Source organism: Squalius cephalus (genome assembly GCF_949319135.1).
Source record: "Squalius cephalus genome assembly, chromosome: 5".
NCBI lineage: Eukaryota > Metazoa > Chordata > Actinopteri > Cypriniformes > Leuciscidae > Squalius > Squalius cephalus.
The window spans coordinates 37,964,580-37,989,952 of NC_137126.1; the positions used below are offsets into that span (position 1 = coordinate 37,964,580).

The following is a 25,373-nucleotide window of genomic DNA, read 5'->3' on the forward strand; positions in this document are numbered from 1 at the left end:
GTGTGTGTGCGTAGTGTAGTTTAGGCATGTGCTCCAATTCCCCCAGAGGTCAAGGCAATGTTTTAACACATCATGGAGATGAATGTGTGTGTGTGTGTGATTTCAGAGAAAAACTGGGTCTGTTATTCTTTAGTTTGGTTCACTCTGGAGTGAAGATACATTAAAATTAACACTGGCCTAGTTATCCACTGTGACTCAACACAGAGCTCAGTAGGATTTCTTTTTGTTTCAGCTGTTTTTCTTACACCCACTCGTCTTGTGTTATTTTTTTCTCTTTTACTCCATGTCTTTGTCCTATAGAGTGTCCATTTCATGTATGATGGAGGGGGGAAATTACGGAAATTGTGTGTTCCTGCACATTATGCGTTCAAAAACACATTTTCAGCTTTCAATATATATGGAAAATATGTAGCCTATATGTTCCACACAAATAAATATATAGAGTGAAGCATTTACAGCATTACAAAAGATTTTAAAAAGATTTTAAATACATACTGTTCTTTTGTATAAACTTCATCAAAGAATAAAAAATAAAAAAAGTTTAGATTTTTTCATGATAATATATTTTTTGTTAATAATGTTGATAATAATATAATGTTTATAATGAGACTTCTGTCAAAAACATAAAAAAATCTTTCCTACCTAAAACTTTTGAACAGTAGTGTGTATATTACGCTTCATATTTACAAAGAGACTACATGGAGTATTGTAACGTTAAAAATGTATTTGTCGCACCACAAGACTATTGAAGTAAACTGCAGGCACAAAGGTGATTAAAAATGGTGTGAAATTCAAAATAAATGGTGACCAGTCACAGAACCTACAATCTAAACTGTCTCTAATACATACATACAATTTGAACCTAAATTCTTACTGTTACGTAACAGGAACCCCATGTTATGTGTCATCTATACTCAAGAATATAGTTATCAGAAGAGATGGATGGATGTTTGTCCTCTGCTGCAGTGCGTCTTGGGATGTGGATCTGGAGCCCCTCAGGTGGAGTCGTGTCACAGTTGTTTATTCTGATAAAAGTCTATAAACGCATCTTACGCCCTGTTGCCTTATCTTTTCTCTATGGAAGAACTGCACCTCAGGCTAACATGTGGACAGAGAGAGAAAGAAAGAGCAGAAGACCCCCTGTACACACACACACACACACACACACACATCTCTTAGTGTGCCCGTCTCGGGATGCGGTGCTCAGTCAGATGGCAGTGGAGGAGAGACCAGAGTGCATCGGAATGGGCGTCCTGCCCCTCCATAACACATCTGCTTATTGAGATCTAGCCACGGGACACCAGAGAGGAAAAGAGAGCAGCTGAATAGTGAAAGGATGTTTTCTGTGTTCTGGAGGATCCTGCTGGAGCTCTTACTGGTTTGGTGGATGTTTGAAGGGGTCATCAGGTGAGTTTTTCACAGGTGTGCCATCATTCCTCACTGGTTTCACCATGTCATTCATTAAAACACTTGTTGAGGCTTTTTGTGAAGATCCACATATAGTTTTAAAATGTCTTCAGAAGAACTCTATGTCTGTGTAATTGGTTAAAATTACCAGTTTCTTCCTTAATAATGTTTTTTCCATACTTGTGTATGTCTGTGTGCTCAGTCGTCTGTATTCGGCTTGTGTGCTCAGTTCAAAAGTCTTCATGGGTGATAGGTTTATTTTAATCCCGGGGAGCATTCTTATGTTTCCGAGTGTGTGTTTGTGTGTGTGTTTGTTGGCTTTATGTATCTGGGTCTCTGAAGTATGAGGCTGACACATAGAGACAGCTCTGTCTGAAGTCATTTCCACTGTTACTGAAATTACAGATTTATTGAAGTTCACATAATGAGATTGAACTATTATTGTCCTCTCTGGAACAAGACATGTCTTGTTCTTCACTCACCTGAGGATGCATTCGTTGTGTGTTTATTTCCATTCCCTGTACTCTGTCTGAAACGGACTTTATACTTTCACAAATCGAATTTGCCACAGTTCTGCTTACAAACAGACAGCGAAATTGAAGAGGAACTGGACCAGAAAATTTCTCTAAATATGGAATAAGATTCAAAGTGTGTGAGAAAGAGCTGTCTTTTCACTACTTGGACTTCCACTTAACTCTTTCTTAATAACAACACCTTCAACAAACTGCAATTAGGTCCAAGGCAATAAAAATGCCAATTTTATTTAATTTTGTACTGCAGCCACACAGAGAAACAGACAGGATGTGTCCAGTGGAGGGGGGTTTTAATAAAACATGGGGCAGATGTTCTGATGTGCTCATTTAAAGGCTTATTAAAGGCTTTAAGTTAGCAAGCAGATTTCCCTCCGCCATTCACTTTTCAAATTGGCATACATTATTACCAAAGCATTCAGTCAATAATGGAATGATAATAAAGCCTTTTGGCACCAGTGAATGTTAAAATGAACAACAGAAAGAGCTCATAGAGAGTATACTTATTAAACCACACACATATACAAAGTCTGACACCACAATGGGAATCTGGTCATTTAAAATCCCAATTAGACTGAAAAATTTAAATTTCTGAAGAAAAAGAGGAAGAGATGAATGCAAAGCACATCAGTTGTTCAGTATAAATGGCTGAGGGAAATCTGATTCATAAGGATTTTGAAAAATGCAAAAGCAATTTCATGGTCTCAGAATTTGGACCCCACTGAAAAACAAAGCTTTTTAATATGATGTTTCTATTGGAGGTGGGTGGAGATCTGATGTGAATTATTATTATTATTATTATTATTTCATCTCTCTCAGGTGTGTGTTTAGTAAGGAGCTAAAATCTCCCAGCAGTAGGGTGAAGCCCATGTCACCATCTGATTTTCTGGATAAACTAATGGGGAAAACATCTGGATACGATGCTCGGATCAGGCCCAACTTTAAAGGTACTCCACTCCAATCTACTGTAGCATAATTTACATATTTAGATTTTTAACTTCTGTTAAAAGGAACAGTTCACAAAAAAAAAATATATATATATATATAATCTAAATGTGAGTGTAGCAAGTGATGAGTGCATCAAAACATTTATGCAAATGAGAGGCAAAAAACAGTAAATTACTGTGTGATAAAAAAAAAAATCACATTTATTTGTAGTACTTTTCACAATACACATCGTTTCAAGTTCACATTACAATTTAGAGAGATCTGTTAGAGGTAACTGTCTTAGTTATGTATTTCAAAAATGTACATATACAAATCACAGTTAGCTGTAATTTAAGGCAGAAACAATGAGCTCATTGAAGTAATGAAGAATGTCAAGTCTATCGAACACTACCGTTCAAAAGTTTGTGGTTTTTGAAAGAAGTCTCACCAAGGCTGCATTTATTTGATCAAAAATACTGTAAAAACAGTAATATTGTGAAATATTATTACTATTTCAAACTGTTTTCTATTTTAATATATTTTTTAATGATTTTTATTTCTTTGATGGCAAAAATGAGTTTTTAGCATCATTCCTCCAGTCATTAGTGTCACATGATCCTTCGAAAATCATTCTGAAATGCTGATTTGGCACTCAAGAAACATTTCTTATTATTTTAACAGTTGTAAAGGGTTGTGCTGCTAAATATTGTTGTGAAAACTGTGATATATATTTTTTTAAGGATTCTTTGATGAACAGAAAGTTAAACCTAACCCTAACAGCATTTATTTTTTAAATAGAAATATTATATATTGTACTATTTTGTTCTTCCCTTCTGCTGAATCTTGCTGATGGACAGACACGTAAGGCTGTAAAGACTTTAGGAGTCAGTCTACTACGGTCTTTCTCGTCACTCACTCTCTCTTCTTTCAATTCCTTTCAATGATAGCCTGGTCATTTTTAAACATCACATAAGGCAACACAGAAGTAAGTAAAACTGCTGTTGCAGCGTAATCTCTTGTACATAGATTGTTTTGGCAGGAAAATTTGATGTGGTCAGCAAAGAATATATTTACGTTCTCTCTGAGCCTTGCATGTGAAAAAGTGCAGCAGCCCGAAAACACAGAGCAACATAAGATCTCATTAAACTATGTGCCCCCCCCCCCCCCCAACCCCTGGGTTCTCTGGTCTATTTTTTCCCTTCCCCACCTCACACAGACTCCCAGTGACCATTCAACCAGAGAAACCCACAGGCGAAAACCGACAGAATACGAGACTTTCAGCCCCAGTCGATGAGAATGATTTCAGAAACATGCAGGATACGGCTGTCAGCTCACGCTAGATTTCTCTCCGTAAAAAGTGTCACAACAGCTTCTGTGAGGATTTGTGAGGGCCAGTTTCTCCATTGGCATGAGGGCCATTTAGTTTGCCATGCTGTCCACTCGAGTGCATGTTAACCCATAGACCTAAATAAGTCTCTTCCATTCCTTATCTTGCCTATGTTTTTAAAACTGGAATTTATTTTTTTATTTATGCTTTTTCTTTCCTCTTTCCTCTTTTTTTCTCATGATCTCTCTCTTGCATTCTATCTGTGGGCATCTCTGAGCTCGTGTATATTTCATATCTGTTCTACATCTCAGAGATGTGACTGTCAGCGTGTGTGGGGGGAATGTCCCCTCTGATAAGCTATATATATCGCTAAAGTCATGAACGTTAAATCAATAAATAAAATGCTGCAATCAAATATTTACAGAGCAACCAAGTGCTAATTAAACATATCAGCTAAATCAGCACAGCCAGCCGTACAGTTCATGATTGAGGCATTTTGCAGTTGTCTGGTTCGCTATGGGTTTTCATGTTCATGAAAATGCTTCATCACTTGTAAATTGATTTAACAGTCTTAGACAACCTCTTCAGTATTTTGTCTGTTGCTATTTGCTGCGTGAGGATTTATTTTTATTCAAGACACTGAAGCTGACGGAGCGGGTCAATTCTGCTTGAATTATTTATCTAATCTAACATGTTAAAATGGTTGACACAGATGTTGAGTTTGGGCCACGATGGGCATGAATCACATCTTTAGTCGACTGTTATTCCTGCTCAAAAAAAACCCCCTCAAAATAATGGTTTATACCAGCCTAAGATTATTTGTTAATTATGATCTGGTTTGCTGGATTTAGTCAGTCTGGCTGACCAGTAAAACACAAGGCTGAACAGGCTAGACCACTGTAAAGCAGGTAAGACCAGTGAAGCGTTTTAGGCTGGTTTAAGTTTTGAGAGAGATGCTTATGTTTCTTACGATGTTCTCTTTTTTCTTTTCAGGTCCTCCTGTAAATGTCACCTGCAACATTTTTATCAACAGCTTTGGTTCCATCACAGAGACCACCATGGTACACACACACACACACACACACACACACACACACACATGCATATATATATATATATATTTTGTTTCTTGCCATCTGATACATTTCTAAACACTAACTCGTCAGGATTATCGACTGAACGTTTTTCTACGGCAACAGTGGAATGATCCACGGCTGGCTTATAAAGAGTATCCAGATGATTCCCTGGATCTGGATCCATCCATGCTGGACTCCATCTGGAAGCCAGACTTGTTCTTCGCCAATGAGAAAGGCGCCAACTTTCATGAGGTCACCACGGACAACAAGCTGCTGAGGATTTTCCAGAATGGAAATGTGCTGTATAGCATCAGGTGCGTTATCACCCCCTTTAGGTATCATAAATAATTCCAAACTATTACGTGAAATATAATCAGAAATGTCTCTCTCTCTCAGACTCACTCTAATTCTGTCGTGTCCTATGGATCTGAAGAATTTTCCAATGGACATACAGATTTGTACTATGCAGTTAGAGAGCTGTAAGACTCAGGATCATCAACTAATCTCATTTTTATCTCATTTCTCTTTTAAATGCCCATTATTCTCTGTCTCTCTCTCTCTCTAGTTGGCTACACTATGAATGATTTGATATTTCAGTGGTTGGATGAAGGCCCAGTGCAAGTGGCTGATGACCTTATGCTGCCCCAGTTTGTCCTGAAAGAGGAGAAAGACCTGGGATACTGTACAAAACACTACAACACTGGTACAGCACTAAATACCGCAGTAAACTTCAACTGAAATACAGCACTATTGTGCACTGTGATGTACAGCACAATGCTATTGCGATTCCACCATTATTATTTTTTTTTCCTTTTCATATAAGTAAACATTTCATAAGTGCTTAGATAATAAATGTTATGAGGAATAATAATGATGGCAAATAGGTTTTTAGAAGTATTAATTGATGCTTGTCCGTACAAAACTTTTCACTATGATAGGTTGTTGCTATGCAGTTGCTAAGGTTTTCTAAATGTGTTCTTACAATGTTGCTATGGTGTTTTGAGTGGTTGCCAGGGAGTTGCTATGCGTTTTCTGAGGTGTTCTCAGTGGCTGTTATCACATTACACTGCTGCAAGGGTGTTCGGGGTGGTTGCCAGGGGGTTGCTATGTGTTTGGTTAGTATAAGAAACTGTAAATTAGGCTCATTTATTTTTTTCTGTCTAACATGAGTGTGTGTTTCGCACAGGTAAGTTCACCTGTATAGAGGTGAAGTTTCATCTGGAGAGGCAGATGGGTTATTACCTGATCCAGATGTACATTCCCAGCCTCTTAACTGTCATCCTGTCGTGGGTCTCCTTCTGGATCAACATGGACGCTGCCCCGGCCCGAGTTGGGCTGGGCATCACTACAGTTCTCACCATGACAACACAGAGCTCTGGATCCAGAGCATCACTGCCTAAGGTGGGAGAGAATCTACTTTATCCATCCATACATTCATCCACTATCAGTCATTACTTACTCACCCTAATGTTATCCCAAAAATGTATGACTTGTTAAAACTAGAGATACATCGATGTATCAGCCATTGATATATTCATCTGCCAATTTTTTATCAATTTAAAACCATCTGCAAATAGCATGAAAAGGCAGATATAAAAACTGATGGCTTATTGATTTAACTGTGTGAAGGCACTGAGTTGTATGATGTCTGTTGCATTATCCTGGGTAAAATTTTCACTGGGTAAAATAATTAAAGGCCCAATGAAGTGCCTTGAAACATGCAGCATTATTCAGTGTGTTGACGTAATTTCCACTAAAACAGGAAGACAGGACTGGATATATCGAACAACTCCTCCCCTTTTTTTAAATAGCCAATAGCGTTTATTGGCCAGAGCCGCTGAGCTCGGTATAGCCGCAGTTTCCTCCTAAGGTCTAACCGACCCGTTTCTCCTCCTAATCTCATCCATATAGCTTTAAAATACAGCATTCTGTGCAGATTTCAAATGGGTCCGTTAAGTTTTGGGGTATGTGCCACATACAATCCTCTCTGTGCTATCTTTTCTCTGGACCGGACCAGACTGTGTGTGCGCTGCGGCAGTTCGCGTGACACTAATGTGAAACTTCATTCGCCCCAATGGAAAGCATATTTACACTGTCTGAATCGTTCCCTATCCCCTATATTTTGCACTATGTGCCATTCACCATGTAGACAATAGTAATTGTGTGAACAAGTGACCAATTTTAGCAGCAGCTTCAGTGTCTATTTATAATGTAAGGGGCGGGATGCTTTAGATCCTAGAGAGCATTTGACTGGACAGAAAATCTGATGAGCTGAAGTGCAGAGTGATGTCATCAAAATCATTGATCCATATTGACAGAAGTGAGAGACTGAATGTTTTGAATGCTTATACCTTCTAAATGCGAATTTTGTCATTGTTTTGGAGCACACTATAGCTTATAGATAACACGTGTCCTAACCAGACGCGATGCAATAAGATTCCAGCAACAAATAATTTGACTGTCCACACCAGACGCGATGCAACTATGGGACGCAATGTAGTCAATCAAAAATCACAGCCAATCAGAAGAGCGTGAGTGAGTGGGCTGTCTCGGCAAAGTCCCGGTAAATTTCGACCCCCTGCCAAATTATTACCCCCCTCGTTGAAGTCAGTACCTGATTGCCTAATCTTAACCCCACCCCTAATCTTAACCCCTCCCCCACAACTAATCCTAAACCTACCAATACTAGGGGGGTAATAATTTGGTGGGGGTCGAAATTCGGCACTACACCGGCACTCTCAACTAAATGGATAAGTAGTACATAATCCATGAATCAAATCCATGAATATTACACCATTTTAACACTATTAAAAATACATACTGAGTTATTGAAGCAATCGTTGTCATAGAATACACTAAACAATGAGTTGACAGTTTGAACATTCTTGTTCACTTTTATTTATTTAGAAGATCTGAGGTGAATTGTTGCTTTCAGTAAGGCTATAAAAGACACACAAAATGATATGTACACACACATACGCTTTTAACATTAAATAAAGCACAGAAACGCTAGCCTACCTGAGATTACCATGCTTTCTGTTTTCCGCGACGTCGCAGAAATAGGAACCTTTTCTAAAATAGAAATGTTGCCGTCGCGGCTGGTTACTGTAGGACAAAAACTTGAATTAACATGAAAAATATACCTTTTATCGAGTGTCGCGGCGTCGCATCACGTCTGGTTAGGACAAGGTGGAACAGTAAGGACTTAAAGCACTTGCTAAAACTAAATTAAATCTGTACAAAATATAGCAGGGCTCGGCAATAAGGACTGCCGGGGCCAGCGTGGATGACACTCGGGACAATTGTCTGAACTGTCACTGTGCCGATCAGGCCAGTGTTGCATCTTCACGAAAGTTTGTCCATTGCATATTTAGCCTTGCGAATTTAAATATTCAAGCGCAAGAAGACGGGAAAGAGAGCTCAATTCTACTCACTGTTTGAGCACACATCCAAAGCACACGTCCGGAAAGCATTGTTGATTTGAGTTCTCTTTTACTTTTAATTCACACCAAATTATATCAAAACGCACGTCTTGGCAAATATCTTTGTAAACATAGTCGGCTATGCCTTTATGAATGTAAACAGTTGAGAAATAAAATGCTTGTGTACCAGTATATTGGATCCATGAAGCTCGTTCAGTGACAGCAGCAGAATATTCCTGTTACGCTGCTGTTTTAAAGTTAATCAAACAACTCACTACTCTCGACAAAATAACTTTTGTAACTTTAATAAGGATTAATGTATATTTAATCTGTACAGTGAAGAATATGTTTTTTACATTTGATTATTTTATTTCTGTACCTGAAAACTTTGACCTAGCCTACAGTCAGGGATGGGCAGTAGGCCTATTTCAGATACATGTATTTAAAATACGTATTTGAAATACAAAATACTATTTTGTATTTTAAAGCCTTTGGAAAAAATCAAATGTAATTTGTATTTAAATACATTTAAGATGAGTATTTTTGTATTTTCAAAATACATAAAATACTTTTGGCCATGCAGTCAACCTCTTTATCAGGGTATTGATTTTGTGCATCAACTAGTTCAGACATTCACTAGCTCAGCGTTGGATCAGCGATTTCTTTTGGAATAAGGTGAGAATGTCATGATCAATTCTACTTGTTGATTAAAGTTAAAATAGTGCATTATTCACTTCAGTTAACATGAAAGAATAAAAGAGCACAGACAAGTGGGAAAATAGCGTTAGCCAATCAGTCTTGACCGGTTGTTCATTTTTATCAACTAGCTTGTCAAATGTGTTTAAAGCATTACTGCATGTTAGGGCTGGGTGATATGACACACCGGGCCCTATCTTGCACCCAGCGCAATTGACTTCGTACAGCGACGCATGTATCATTCCTATTTTGCACCCGCGCACAGCGGACTTTTCCCTCCACAGACGCACGTCGGTAAATTAGGGAATGAACTTGCGCTCCCGGGGGCGGTTCAGCGAAAACAGGAGGCGTGTTCCGGCACAAACGTTCCCTGGTGCTATTTTGCAGTTTCAGAAAACAATTCCGCCACAGACCAGGAAAAATCTAGTCTAAAGTCAGTGGAGCGTTGCACATGTTATTCATATGCTATTTTAAGGGTGCATGCTTGGCCATCTACACACAGATGCAGCAGTTCTCATTTTTAGAAAACCATACATTATTACAAGGAAAAATATTAACACACGAGGGAAATCATTGTTGTGTCCATGAAGATGTGAAAAAATAGGCATAAATCTAGCTTACACATTTACCCAAATTATCTTACGCCTGTTTAACCGAAGCTAATTTGGGTGGGTTTCTCCATCCCCAATGTCACTTCTCTGTGTTTTACGGCCCTGACGAGAACGTCGGTCTCCTCGGCTGTGAACCGCTCCTGGCAAATCTGCCGTTATAATAGCAATCCGCCATGGAACAAGCGCGCCTGCTCTTAAAGGGAATGTGAGATGTCGCTCTGATTGGTTTATTTCACGTTACGCCCAAACCACACCTATGAGTAATGAAGCTACTTCAGACCAACACATTTTAGATTTGCGTCGGGTGCAAGAATCATTTATCCCGCCGGTATAATAGCAACAGCGCCCGAGACCTGCCCACAAAGTTACTTGCGTTTCGCGCTTGATACTTGCGTTTCAGATCGTTAAAATAGGGCCCAACATAAATTATCCTTCTTACAAACACGAGAAAGAGTATCTTTTCCAGGCCTTGAAAAGACACTCTCGGTGTTTGTAGGCTAAAATTAGGTTACTTAAATCGTAGCCTACCAAGATAAAGCATATAGCTAAGATCGAACATTTCAGGGACTAAGTAACATGGGCAATTAAATCAGAGTCAGTCAAGGGCATATGGAATTTAATAATTGGACCAATACATCGAACTAAGGGATATATCAAACTACACAATACACACGGATTATATGTCTATGTACATAAAATACAGTTAAACAATACAAGATAACGAATAACAGTGAGAGAGAATAAAATGATCAGAGTTAGAAAAAGATAGAATGCCAGAAAAGGATTAAGAGAGAGTGGATGAGAGAGAGAGAGAAGGATGGGGGACGAGATCGGAAGTGAAAGCAAAAATCTGCGATCAGAGATCGCAGTTGGCTATGGCAAAATCACAGACAGTAACCCTTAAGACACAACAAAGAAATCTCATCATAAGTTCAATTCAATAATCGATACTTGCATGGCATATGGTTCTCTTTGTATGAGGTGTGTAGGACCGCAGGGTTCTGCGTGTCTTTAAAAGCAGCGCGAGTCGTCTGAGGGGAGGCGTGCGCGTGCTGTCTTCCGGCGCGCGTGCGAGCGCGGGAGCTTCAAAGATTATCTTTCTTTGTGGTGAAGTTGCAGGGAATGGTTCAGGCTAAGTTCATTCAGCTCGTGAATGAACAGAGGCGAAGAGGAAAACGAAACTAGACTATAGAAAAACATAAAAGAAATAAATAAAAAGAAAAGAGAAGCAGGCCGAAGCCGGTCCGGACTTGGGTTTTGGAGGAGGAAGGAGAGAGCGTAGGCATGAGAGAGAGAGAGGTTTTCTGAGTCGGTCTTTTATGGACAATATGGGTTGACGCCTCTGTTCGCGCGAACAACCAATGAACGTCCAAAGGTCTGAAGCGGGAAAAATGTCTTTGTCTTAGTTCCCAGTTTAATTTGCATGTTTTATGGCAGCGTTATTATGTGATCAGTTATACTCTAACGAGGGTAAAAATAGTATCATACATTTTACCAGATCCTGATGCATACATTTGGTTCCAGTACAAGGAGAGCTTTACGTGGATCCCGAATTAGATATGTTTCGAAGGTACACGTCGAGATAGATTATTATTCTGTAAAAATAAGCTTAAAAGTTAAACTAACAACCTAGGAATAAAATGAACCCAACATGTGGTGTACATTGATAAGTGGGCATTGAAGATTGGACTTTAGAAAGATCCACATGGCATATCTATGATTTAAAAAGGGTGCACATCTGCAACATTATTCCTTTACGGTTTACAAGAATACAAAAACCCATCACAGAGAAGAACAATCATGAAAAAGAGAAATTACATTCAGGCTTACATATTTCTTCAATGGTTATACATATAAAATATCTAGGATGAACACCTAATTCTGCTCTTCTGGCTAACATTCCGTTAGGTAATAAAACACAGTTCCACACAGGGGGGAAGGGATTGCCAGAGAATGTTAGTGAACCCTCTCTAACTAAAACACTATTGATTAAAGAATACATTTCAAAACCACACCTCTAGAAAATCATAATTATATGGTCAAACGAATTAATAAAACATGCGTACAGGAAGATCAAACCCAAATCTGAGTTACATACATTAAAACTATATTTCTATAGGAGGATGTTTGTGTGTGTGTGTGTGTGTGTGTGTGTGTGTGTAGAAGGTTTCAAGTTTTGTTATCTCTCTGTGGTCCAGAGAGGGGAAAGGGGGGGTTTGGAATGTCTCTGAGGTGACATTAGTGTCGAAAAAGTCAACTGGTTCCAGTCTTTATGGAGCCAAAGCCTGATTTGCACTCACGAGTTCAAAGTGCACCAGCTTTTGTATTCAGGAAGAAATGTTTTTAGCAACACAGAGTATTTGAATTTGTTAATTCAAACCAACGACGAATGATTCGATAGCCAATGTTGTTACATATCATAGCGATGATATAAAGTGTGAATTGATGGAACTTTTTCTAAATCGTTCACATAGATGGGCCTATTTCTGGGGTAAGCAAATTTATCCGTTCAGCTTTTAGTAGGCAGGAATTATTGGAACAGTGGAGTGGAAAAACAAACACTGATGAATTATACTCCACACACATCTTCAGCTTTTAGTTTTATTGTACATAAAAAATTATTATAAAAAAGGGGTAAATAGTGTCAAATGAATCTAAATTAATTCTAATTTTAAATTTTAGATACACTTTCTAATTTGAATACACAGTTTCTTCATTCACTGTGACCTATACCTGCACTGGACGGCCAATTTCACATGTATTTTGTGTATTTTAAAAATACAAAATACTGTATTTGTATTTAAATAGATTTTTTCACACAGTATTTTGTATTTGTATTTAAATACATTTTTCCACACAGTATTTTGTATTTGTATTTTAAATACATTTCCATGTATTTATGCCCATCTCTGCCTACAGTATACTGAAAAGCACGGTTTATTTCATATGTATCTTTGTTCTGTTGTATTTATGTTGGCTTGTTGAATGTTAAATGGATCCAATCCATGTTCACTAGAAATTATTTTAGGATGCAGCAATAAAATAGCTTGCATACCTTAATGCATGCGTTTTTGAACTTTGCTAATTTAAAACACAATAAAAACACTAATCTATTTTAATGACAAAAGTTCAAATAAGAGAGCAAGTGTTAAAATTGGTATCGGTATCAGCCAAAAATAAAAAATAAAATATCCTATCTGTGCATCCCTAGTTAAAACTGTTTTATTCTGTTAATCAACAGCATTTGACAGATTCGTAATGTCTGTTGAATCCAGAATATTCCTTTAACATAGACTGTTTGCATTAACTACGCTGTGTGTGCAAATGTACAGGTGTCCTATGTGAAAGCCATTGACATCTGGATGGCAGTGTGCTTGCTGTTTGTCTTTGCTGCTTTGCTGGAGTATGCAGCAGTTAACTTTGTATCTCGGCAACACAAAGAATTCTTCAAACTGCGGAGAAAACTACGGGAGGAACAACGCTACAGAGCTGTGAGTGGCAGTCAAAAACTCTCCTCTGTCTTACACGCGCGACATACATTTAGTGCCCTTAAGATACTGTACAACCACTGTGTCCCTTTGATGTTTCATGAGCAGCCGACTGGCCCCCTCCAGAGCAGAGAGGGAAGGTCAGTGATGGCATAAAAAGTATGTCATGAATATTGCACAGTCATACTATTATTTCCACATAAAAATATGGGACAACATGAATGGGAAGAAAGTGAAAGAAGTGCAGGATTTTAAATATGGAGAATGTCCCAGAGATGCCGAATACGAAATGCTTAGCTGAACTGATAAATTAAACATCATTTCTCTTTTAAAGTTGAAATGTGTAATTTCTGGGCTATAAGCTCCACCAAATGGAATTGCTAAAATAATAATTTGTATTCAAACAGTTTTTCTGAATTTTAATCTACTATTGGTTGGTGAGACAGATAGTCCCGCCCCAAGCTCACGCCATTGGTTGATCCATTGTTGTTGGGTCAAGCTCAAATAAACAAAGCAGTATTTGAATAGCATCATGAATAGCATAACATTTTAAATACAAATGGCTTTCTTATAGTTTCTAAATATTAAGCTGTCACATATATTAAGAAGTCAGTATTTTAACATTGAAAATGTTCTTCATTTTTAAGCTCTAAAAATGTATTTTATTATACTCACTGACAATGGCTATAAAGGTAAATCTCATGAATCCTGTCAAGAACATGTGTTGTATGTTTTTTTAAGTGAAATGCTTTTTAAAAATATGTGAAATGAGTGAAAACATACAAACAAACCCTTAAGAAAAACATCCAGATGCATTACGCTAATGAGAATGGGGTGGGGGGTAATTGTGCTTTTAATGGAAAATCTCGCAATGCACTTTTAATGGTCCTAAAAATGGGCTTAATTTTCTTTATGTTACATATAATTTGTCTTTTGATTTTTGAGGTGTATTATGACCCAGACATGCCCTTTGTCTGCCTGGAATAGGAGGCTATTCCCAGACTCCTCTCAGGAGTTTTAATCTGCAAAGATTGCAGTTATTTCCTTTTCTGTGTTACTCTGCTCTTTACCAGCTAGTTGAGAGAACATCGTGGCTTTCTTTTGGACACAGCAGACACTGTCCTGCTACAAAGAGCAGAGAGAATAAATATTACACTATCCTGTCCTTTTCCATTCCTCCTCCATATTCCCTCTATCGCCCTGCAGGGCAGGTTGTGTGTGTGTGACCCAGTGGGTGAGTTGGTGGCGCTATGCCCCCTCATTTGCCTTAGGGATGCTGTTAGGCATATAACATGCAAACAAGCTTACACACTACTGCACTCAAGCTTTTAGGCATAATGCACATATAAAACACACACCATTGTGAATGTGGTGTTAGCCACATACATATTAAAACACACATACGCACACAGTCGGCTGTTTGGTCACAGCAGCACGGTGCAATAGGCTGTCTGATCTTATGTGCCACCCAAAGCAGCGACCTGAACACAACATGATTCAACACAAACGCAACAAACTGACTGGAACTCATACTCAAAAAAGCATCCTTTCCCAAAGGAACAAATACACTGTCATTGTTGATCTCTCTCTCACACACAGAAATACATTGAAGATATCACCAAGAATAAATAACCTCCTGGAAAAGAAAAGAGAAAACTTGAGGAAAGCCAAAGAAAGCTGGCACAAAAAAGAGAAAAAGCCAAGGAAAATTGCTGCAACTGACAAAACATATTTAGACTAAAAAACTAATAGAAAATGCATGTATCTTAGAGAGTAAATGCCTTGTTTAAAACACTAAATGGTTCAGAGTGGAATGCTCCCTGGCTTAGTTACGTCTTGACAAATTAAAGATATAACTGTAGAAATGTTCATGCCCACCAGAGATTTTTAAGGTACATTGTGACCCTGTTTCATTTCTCTAATGCATGGTCACGGAGAAGCCAGGGAGGTCTGTTGAAGAAGTGGAGAGAATATTTTATTGTTTGAATTAATGATGAATCCGTTTTTAAATGTGTCTTTGTATTGTCTTCAGGCCTCTGGTCAGGCTGGAGGAGCAGAGACGAAAAACAAAAGCAACAACGTCACAGGGAGCACACCAAGCAAAAGCGCACAACGCAAATGCAGTGCCTGCGCACGGGTATATATGCACCCACAAACTATGTATTTACTTATAAACACGCTTCACTATTGAATACTTGATTCTGATTGGTCAGTTGTTACATTGAGCTGTCAAATATCTTTATGTAATGACCATGATTGATGGCAACGTAATGGTGCTACTTTCATGTCTTCCATATTACTCTGCTGTCTTTCCCGTTTCATAAAAATGGAAGTTCTGAAATAACAAAGAGGATTTAAAAAAAAAAATAATCCAGTAAAAGAAAAAAAAAAGAAAAAAGAAAAAAATTGACTTGAATGTTTACTGTCCCTCATGTATTCACACACTTTCATATATATACTACAGTTTTGTGACAGCAAGATTTAGGTTTTAAAGAAAGGAATGCTTTTATTCAGCAAGGATACATTAAATTGATCAAAAGACAGTAAATACATTTATAATGTTACAAAAAGATTTCTATTTAAAAAAAAAAGTATATTCATTAAAATCCTGAAAACAAATGTATCACAGTTTCCACAAAAATATTAAGCGGTACAGTTAATCAACACTGATAATAATAAGAAATATTTCTTGAGCACCAAATCAGATTATAAGAATGATTTCTGAAGGATCATGTGACACTGAAGACTGGAGTAATGATGCTGAAAATGCAGCGTTGCTATCTCTGGAATAATACAATTAAAAATGTATCAAAACAGAAACTTGTACAGTATTACTGTTTTTATTGTAATTTTGATCAAACAAATGATGCCTGGGTGAGTTTATAAAAACCATAATTGATTTTTATTTATGTTTTTCTTCAGGAAGAGCAGTTAGCCTCACAGAATCAAGACCTGTACTTCACGGGATACGAGATGGACACCTGTCTGTCTGGGGACGGGCCTCTCTCTGAGGCTGCTGCCATGTTTGCGGGCCTGCCGCCGGGCCACATTCTGTTTGACATCCGCCGGCGCTTCGTGGAACGAGCTAAACGGATCGACACCATCTCACGAGCCGCCTTCCCCCTCAGCTTCCTTGTTTTCAATGTACTCTACTGGTTCACGTACAAAGTGCTTAGAAATGAGGACATTATCCCTGTTCTGCGACCCTGACTGCCTTTACGACTTACGAACTTCCCAGTATCCCATTTTGTGAGCCAGTTAAAATCCAGTGTGAGGATGAGATCTATGGAGGTAGATTTGTGTCTTTATTATTCAATCAAAAAAAAGGTTGCTTCAATCAAAAAATATATTTTCAATCAAAAAAACCCGTTTCAATCAAAGAAAAAAAGTGTTTGAATGCAAAAATATATTTGAGACTCAAAAAAATGCATTTGAACACTATTTTTTTTTGCTTGAAAATGTTTTTTTTGATAGAAGTGAAGGTTTTTTTGTTTGAAGCAACTTTTTTGATTGAAGTATTGTTGTTTTGTGTTTGGGCCATATTATGGGTAGGACATTTGTGTCTTTATAATTCAATCAAAAAAGAAGTTGCTTCAAACAAACAAAACATATTTTCAATAAAAAAATCACTTCAATCAAAAAATAAACCTTTTCAATCATAGAAAAAATGTTTTTGAATGCAAAAAAATATTTGAGATTCAAAAAATTGCACTTGAACACTTTTTTTTTGATTGAAAATGTTTTCTTTGATTGAAGTAATCTTTTTTGTGTTTGGACCATGTTATGGGTAGGACATTTGTGTCTTAATTATTCAATCCCAAAAAAGTTGCTTCAATCAAAAAAAAAACATTTTCAATCAAAAAAAAATAATTTCAATCAAAGAAAAAACTGTTTAAATGCAAAAAAAAAAAAAATCATTTGAAGTGTTTTTTTTTTATTGAACTTTCTTTTTTTTTGAATGAAGTGAAAAAAGTTTTGAAGTCGTTTTTTTTTTAAATCATTTTGACACAAACGTACCGCAGTGGGGGCGGGTGCTTCCCCATTGGTCAGACATGCTTGAGTGACAAGTGTCTACACCAACGACGTCTTTCTGACAAGCAAGTCATGGTCGCCACTCGCCAGCGAGCCAGGAAGCAGTGGTGGAGTTGTTGGTAAGTAGATAAAACCGTATTAAAATGATTGGTGTCACGTTATTAGCCTACTCTGTTTGATATTTCGATTAAACATACAGCTTGCTAACTTAGCTCACGTTGACTAATTTGTGTGATGGTGTTAGATATCTGACGCCTCATATTGTCAGGCAGGCTAGCAGGGTGCGCTAACGGCTAATTGAATTGTTTATTTCACTTAAGTAACGTTACAGAGGCTTGCTATGTGCTTGTGCTATATTGTGTTATAATACGTAACGTCATTAGTGGTCAAACAACAGTCCACAGGCCAACTGTTGCCCACAGCGCTGCCTGTTTAGCAGCAACAGGTCATGCAGAGCCTGAGTCTATCTTCTCACACAGCCCACAGGATTACAGCTATTTGACCGTCCCGCTCTCTCTCTCGCTCACGGGTAGTGGTCTCCCCACCATCACAGTCAAATGCTCGCAGACACAGAGGCAGATGCTGTTATTTTGAGAGCGGGGCTTACATATGCCGTCCCGTACGGAAAATAATGTTGCATACCACCGGTAACATGAATATATATTCCGTTGCTCGGTGCGCAAACTAGCTGTGTCAGGCATTATTTATAAGTAGCCTAATGTCCTGCACAACTCCACATGGAAAACTGGCAGTTCAATGAAGTGATGCTTATTGTCTGACATAGTGTACAAGTAGTTACTAGCTTAAAGTATTGTGCCAATAATGATCCTTATTTAAGTTAGCAAGCTGTATGTTTAATCGAAATATCAAACAGAGTAGGCTAATAACGTGACACCAATCATTTTAATACGGTTTTATCTACTTACCAACAACTCCACCACTGCTTCCTGGCTCGCTGGCGAGTGGCGACCATGACTTGCTTGTCAGAAAGACGTCGTTGGTGTAGACACTTGTCACTCAAGCATGTCTGACCAATGGAGAAGCACCCGCCCCCACTGCGGTACGTTTGTGTCAAAATGATTTAAAAAAAAAAACGACTTCAAAACTTTTTTCACTTCATTCAAAAAAAAAGAAAGTTCAATAAAAAAAAAACACTTCAAATGATTTTTTTTTTTTTTGCATTTAAACAGTTTTTTCTTTGATTGAAATTATTTTTTTTTGATTGAAAATGTTTTTTTTTTGATTGAAGCAACTTTTTTGGGATTGAATAATTAAGACACAAATGTCCTACCCATAACATGGTCCAAACACAAAAAAGATTACTTCAATCAAAGAAAACATTTTCAATCAAAAAAAAAGTGTTCAAGTGCAATTTTTTGAATCTCAAATATTTTTTTGCATTCAAAAACATTTTTTCTATGATTGAAAAGGTTTATTTTTTGATTGAAGTGATTTTTTTATTGAAAATATGTTTTGTTTGTTTGAAGCAACTTCTTTTTTGATTGAATTATAAAGACACAAATGTCCTACCCATAATATGGCCCAAACACAAAACAACAATACTTCAATCAAAAAAGTTGCTTCAAACAAAAAAACCTTCACTTCTATCAAAAAAAACATTTTCAAGCAAAAAAAAATAGTGTTCAAATGCATTTTTTTGAGTCTCAAATATATTTTTGCATTCAAACACTTTTTTTCTTTGATTGAAACGGGTTTTTTTGATTGAAAATATATTTTTTGATTGAAGCAACCTTTTTTTTGATTGAATAATAAAGACACAAATCTACCTCCATAGAGATCCTGTATCAAGGACATTGAAAATCAACACGTTCTCTCTGCATGAGTGAGCTACAGTATATGCATGTGTCTATGAACACAAAGAGCTAAATAAACCTTTAGTTTATATGAAAGTTTTTTTTTTTTGCATTGAGCACATTTGTTTGTCTGTTAAAAATAATTATAAATGATTTCTTCCTCATGGCTGTTGACATTGCATAGACCTTAATGCTGCTTCATGGATTAAAAGTAACTATCGGCAAATAAGCACCAATTCAAGAGACCACATTTTCAGTGCAAAGGAAAGCATAAGTTTGATTGTGGTCATATCAGGTGGTGATCACAAGGAAAGGTTTGTTTGGTATCCATTTTCTAGTCATGCACGTACAAATATCTACATAAATAGGAAAGCACCAATATCTCAATACGAGCTTTCATTTTATTGACAGGCATCAACTTGGCTCTAAAAACAGAAAAATGTAATGGTAAATTTTTACTCTGCTCAGGCTTAAAATATATATTTTTTTCCAGTCGATCTAACAATGTGCCTGAACTTACTAGAGAAAAAAAGACCAGACAATGAATGCCTCAAGACACATTTTCCTCTAGCTGCCAAGTTGAAGTGTTACAATTTCTAACATTCATTTTTTATCGTGTGGCATGTCCGCTCCTTCCGCCTTGAACTACACAAACTGAGTGAGAGTCTGAGTAAAGACCCATCTTTCACTGAAGGATGCATAATCTGCTTTACCCCAACAGCTGCATGAGACGCATAACAGATCTGCTGTTAGAGTAACACTTTTGTAAGCATTTATGGAAGCAAAGCTGCCTTTTTATTCCCCTATGGTGCACTTAGTGTGGGACTTAATTTGAAAACGAAATTTGATACTGATGTTGAATGAAAGGCAAAAGTCAGCATAACTGTATACAACTTTTATTGACAGTGATGGTAAACCACAAAAAAAGCACTTGGCCCAGCTCAGAACTGGATGACCTGGCCCTGGAAGAGAGATGAGTAGAAACCATACGTTAATACTTGCAACAGTCTGAAATAGTTTTACAGTTTTCAATGGTTCTGTCCTGATGCCAATATACAATGTGTTAATGTGTTCAGTCACCCTTTCATTTCACCCAACTCATCTTGCAGTTCTCACTTTTTCCACTTTTAAAAACTCATGCAATCATTTTACAAAGATTGCCTCACAAAAATAGAAATTTCTAGCTGATGAAATCTTTAAGAATAATAACCACAAATCTTTGCTTTACTATAAAAATATTTTTCAAATGAATTTCCACGCACAAATTACAAATCAAATAGTATTACCAGTTTTCTCCATGATAGTGAAAACCCTGAAGACAATTAATGGCTAAAATACCACCCTCAAACCACCCCCTCACTTGTTCACCATGTTTTATCAGTACAAATAGTACCAAATTTGCCTTTTTACTTTATCTTTAACCAGCTGATGTGCATTTCGCATACCTTTCTCTTTTTGTCTCCTCCCAGCTCAAAATGTTTGCATCTCTTAATGGCCAACATCCTCTTTGAGCGGCAGTTGGGCTCCACGCACTCCAGCCTCAGCACAATCTTCTTTGTGGTTTTAGCCTATGGCAAAAAGAGAGACAATCACACCTGATTTGTAAAAATCCATATGATCAACAATGAATATTTAGGGCAACATTAGTTTCTCCGCACATAACATAACTAAAGTTGCTTAAGAAATAGTAATTTTATGTAGCTTTGAACCTTTCACATTCTATAATACTTGCATACACTTTTAATGGAGTTAGTTAAGTAAAATATTTTGTTAAATATTTAAGCAATCAAATTACATTATCCAGAAGTTAAACAAATGATTATTTAGAAAGATGTGCTGCTTTTGAACACTTCTCCTGTGGCATGCTCCGTTTTAGTGTCAGCGAAGTGTGCTAGGCGCATGAGAATTCCTATTTAAACTCAATTACAGAACTCCTGTTCTGAGAATTATGCTTTTGTTCGGTGGGAGAACGGTCCATTGGTCAGTTTGATAATGTCCGATGACAATGTACAACCACTGCTGCAGAGGTGTGCTTTTGATGTCATGTGCAGGCAGACAGAATCCTAATAACTCCTAAACATGTTAACCTTATAGGCAAAATTGCATACATTTGATTTGTTTATAACAATTAAAAATATTTAGCCAGTGGAAAATGATTAACTCTTCCCTGAAAAGTATTTTATACAATTCTGCTTTTACCTAGATTTTGATAGCCTATATTTATTCTAAAACATAAGCCTACGAAACTTTTCAGCATTATAATGTGACTGCACAAATGGCATTTATAATCTTGTACCATTAAACATGGTATTATGTGGATGGGAATATGCATATGAATAGTAAAGCTAGGCATTGCAAGCTCTATATACGGTTATTTCATAGAGTTAGGGTGGAGATGCATGTACGCACAATGACTTGGTTTTATAAAGGGAATTGTGCAGGTTCTGGAATACGCACAGTTTTATTAATCTTAAAACGTATGTGCATACACAAAATCTAGATATTAGGATGAAATCTACGGAAAGTGTAATATACGAGGTCCCCAGTATTAAAATCTGGTGATCCTATTGGAAGTGGTCAGGTAAAACAGAACATTGTTTACACCTGGTGGTAACCTACAACTTCAATGCATGTCCTGTGACCAGTTGAGATGCTTACACTACAAATGCAATGTTGAAGACACATGTGACCACTACATCCAAATTAGAAGTCCATCCAAAAACCTTTCGGTTCTCATTCATTTGTATTTAGTACTGCCCAGTTTTTATTACCTAAAATTGATAAGATCACATGTAAATCTAAGGCTCCATGTTATTTAGTCAAATGCCAAATAAAGGCATTTAAGTACATTAACAATAACCCAAATACACTTGAAATCATGTATAGCCATCAAGATTCCACCATATTCTACACCAGTGGGTCTCATTTTTGACAAGATCGCTTTTCAAAACTTACAGCATATTTTTCATTTTAGTTTTGTTGTATACTGATAAGTTACACTCTTTGCTGAATAATTAAACCATATGGACTTCACTAGGTCTTCATTGTTCATTTGAAGTATCTAATCTTTGTTGCAACAAAACCTGGTGTTTCAATGATAGAAAAAGGCTTCAAATAGCCAAATAAAATCAGATAAATGTAAAATAAATAATAGCAGTACTGGTTCAGAACAATATTGTAGATATTTTGATTTTGAGACCACATGGCCACTCTGGCTTCAACACTTTGGCACCCAACATACCTTTTTTCGGAAAATAGGCTTAGTTTGTCCTCCATAACCACTCTGCTTTCTGTCGTAACGCCTCTTCCCTAGAAGGAACAGTTAAACAAAGGCAATTAATTTGTTTAATTCTTCAGACAGTGAAATCTACACTGTTCAACGTCCAAGCCAGTTCTCAAGACTTACCCTGGGCGTACAGAGAGTCTTTGCCCTTCTTGTACTGGGTCACTTTATGTGGCTGGTGCTTCTTACATTTTTTGCAGTAAGTCCTGCGGGTCTTCGGTACGTTTACCTACGGAAAAACACATCTCGTCAATGAAATCTCATGCAGTCTTGAGTTCATTACAGCGGCGCTGAAAACCAGCTAGAGAGACAAACTAGCATTCAAGCTAATCGGTAATTACACAAAATTCCGTAACTTCGGAGGTGTGAATAATGCATTCGAATATACAAAGACAAATAAAAAGCGTTTAATTAAGCTTATTTCAAATACCAATCATTTTCTGCTACAGTTGAAACATCTACATTACTATTCGGTACGTCGGCAAGTAAAAGAAAATGATCATCTCAATCGTCATATAAACAACCCAATATAACATTTTATATAATACCGATGCTGTATACATTCACATTGTGCAGTTTGTTAAGGGCTAAATTGTTCACATATTTAGGATTAAAACAGATTTTGGATGAAAGTCCACAGGAAGACATTACACACCATGGTTGCCCTCGCGGCGCAGGAGCAAAGAGGAAGTACGACGTCACTCAGAGCATTAATACCGGGTCGCACCAGTGAGGTCTCGCGCTGTTTGCTCTTGCACGATGCTACCACCTAATGGTCGAGATACCAAGCATACATATGAATACCAATATTATTATAAGTATTTTAATGACTAATGTTAATGATACCACCGACAACGTAGAAGTTGATAGTGTTCAGGTAATCTGTAAAGACTATATTTATTTCTACTTATCGCGATATTTTGTCGAAACGTGACCAAAAACGCGCACGCCAATCCAAAACACCGTTCCTTTCTATATCTCCTCAGAAACGACGACAAGAGCAACCAATAATAACAAACATTGTTTTGAAACATGATCAAAATGTCATAAAAATTAATGAAAATGCGACTCATAGTATTACATAATAAAATCCCGGGGAAAATTATTCTAAAATAATATTGTTCTAACGTTACAATTGTTTGCTGGACAAAAAATATTATTATACTGTGTTCTCATAACGAAATAAAAATGAAACAAAACCGTATACAGTACTTTTGCACAATTTTAGAGCTGAAACCACGCGATTGAAGAATATTATTTTCATAAAAAGGTAAAAAATGGAGTGAAGAGCTTCAAAGACCAGGGAAAGTAAGTATACAGTGTTGTAAATTGTCTACCTTGATACAATATTTGTGTTTCAGTTTTTATTTTAAGGAATAATTTATGTTGAGTTCATTTATGTAGACTGTGTGTTTTATTATTGATATAAGTGATAAACTTATAAATCTTTTAAAAACAGCAACGTTGTTTATTGATGTTCCTCATTTATTATTTTTTGGTTTGTCAGAGAATAATTGAGTAGGCTATAGAGAACAATTATGGCCTGTAGAAAAATGAAAAAACTGCCTGTGCTTCATGTGCCCACTGGCCGTCTGAGATGTTGATATGGACTGGCACATGCAGCATGCTGCTGGCTGCCAGTATCACCATGGCGACACTGACTAGGTCATTCCTGATGAGCAGTAATAACATCTGCCTGACCCAATGACTTCAAGGTGCATTCTGTAGTGCATACTGCACATTATACTGCCCTATTACATGTTACTGGAAATTCACGCCTGCTCACACATTCACGGTTATCTTGAAATGCCTTCTAAAAAAACCCACCCTCTCAACCACACACACACACACACACACACGTGCGCTGCATGTCCTGGAGCTTTGGTTAATAACACCTGATTGTACATGTTCGTCTCTAGCTCCCTTCATGCAGATTAACGAGGTTAATTAAAGTGAAATAATTTGAAAAGACAAAGAACAAACCATTGCTTGTGTGCGGGGATGTTGCTCTGTTTTTAAAGGGCCAGTGATTGAGAAAAATGTGTCTCATTTGCAAACCTAGAAAAAAGAAATTGACAAGAAAGTTTTATTAGCAATATTTTGACCACAACCAGTAGGTCTTCATCTGGCCTAATGCAATTAACAAATTGTGACTCAAGTTTTGTGGTAATGTCATGCTTAAGGATCCTTGCTTGGCAATTCTCACTCCTATATTTGACACAACATTGCCCTTTGTAGCTCTTGAAGAGAGCCAATAATGTTAGTGCAACATTAACATAACACAATATTTTGACTTCCATCAAATGTTTGGTTACCCATATTCTTCAAAATATCTTCTTTTATGTTCACCAGAAGACAGAAATTCATACAGATTTGGAACCACTTGAGGGTGAGTAAATTATCACAATATTTTCATTTTTGGGTGAATTATCCCTTTAAACAAACAAAAAAAGGGACTCAAAACTCCTACAGTCATTTGTATTTGTGATGTGATATCATTGTTCATATGCATATATAAAAACAATTGTGTTAATATGGGATGAATATAGTATCAAAATGATTAACACGTGCAAGCACTATAATCCATGAACTTGATCAAGGTTGCAGATATGTTTTACTATCTACAACCAAATGCCTTTCAACTTGCGTGTGCAAAATTCAAAATGTAATGAATGTGTAGCAATTTGTACAAATAGAGACATTTTTGTGAATACAAATGTTTTCTTTTGTATTAGTGTATCATAATTTGCGCATGCAACA

General features: G+C 37.1%; 2 protein-coding genes across 2 annotated transcripts; one reads left to right on the forward strand and one right to left on the reverse strand.

Moving 5' to 3' along the window:
* Positions 1-1,307: 1,307 nt before the first annotated feature.
* glra4b (glycine receptor, alpha 4b) lies at positions 1,308-16,734 on the forward strand. The gene is made up of 10 exons (XM_079870501.1): positions 1,308-1,407; positions 2,757-2,884; positions 5,185-5,252; positions 5,358-5,581; positions 5,664-5,746; positions 5,833-5,970; positions 6,454-6,668; positions 13,329-13,487; positions 15,517-15,621; positions 16,407-16,734. The coding sequence occupies exons 1-10, from the start codon at positions 1,337-1,339 to the stop codon at positions 16,692-16,694; spliced, it is 1,479 nt and encodes a 492-aa protein (XP_079726627.1). The 5' UTR covers positions 1,308-1,336; the 3' UTR covers positions 16,695-16,734.
* A 3,476-nt stretch (positions 16,735-20,210) lies between these two features.
* On the reverse strand, positions 20,211-23,341 carry rpl36a (ribosomal protein L36A). Its single transcript, XM_079870521.1, has 5 exons — positions 23,269-23,341; positions 22,737-22,842; positions 22,572-22,639; positions 20,776-20,898; positions 20,211-20,292 (listed from the first exon to the last, which is right to left on the reverse strand). Exons 1-5 carry the CDS (start codon positions 23,269-23,271, stop codon positions 20,272-20,274), a joined length of 321 nt encoding a protein of 106 aa, XP_079726647.1. The 5' UTR covers positions 23,272-23,341; the 3' UTR covers positions 20,211-20,271.
* Positions 23,342-25,373: the final 2,032 nt, after the last annotated feature.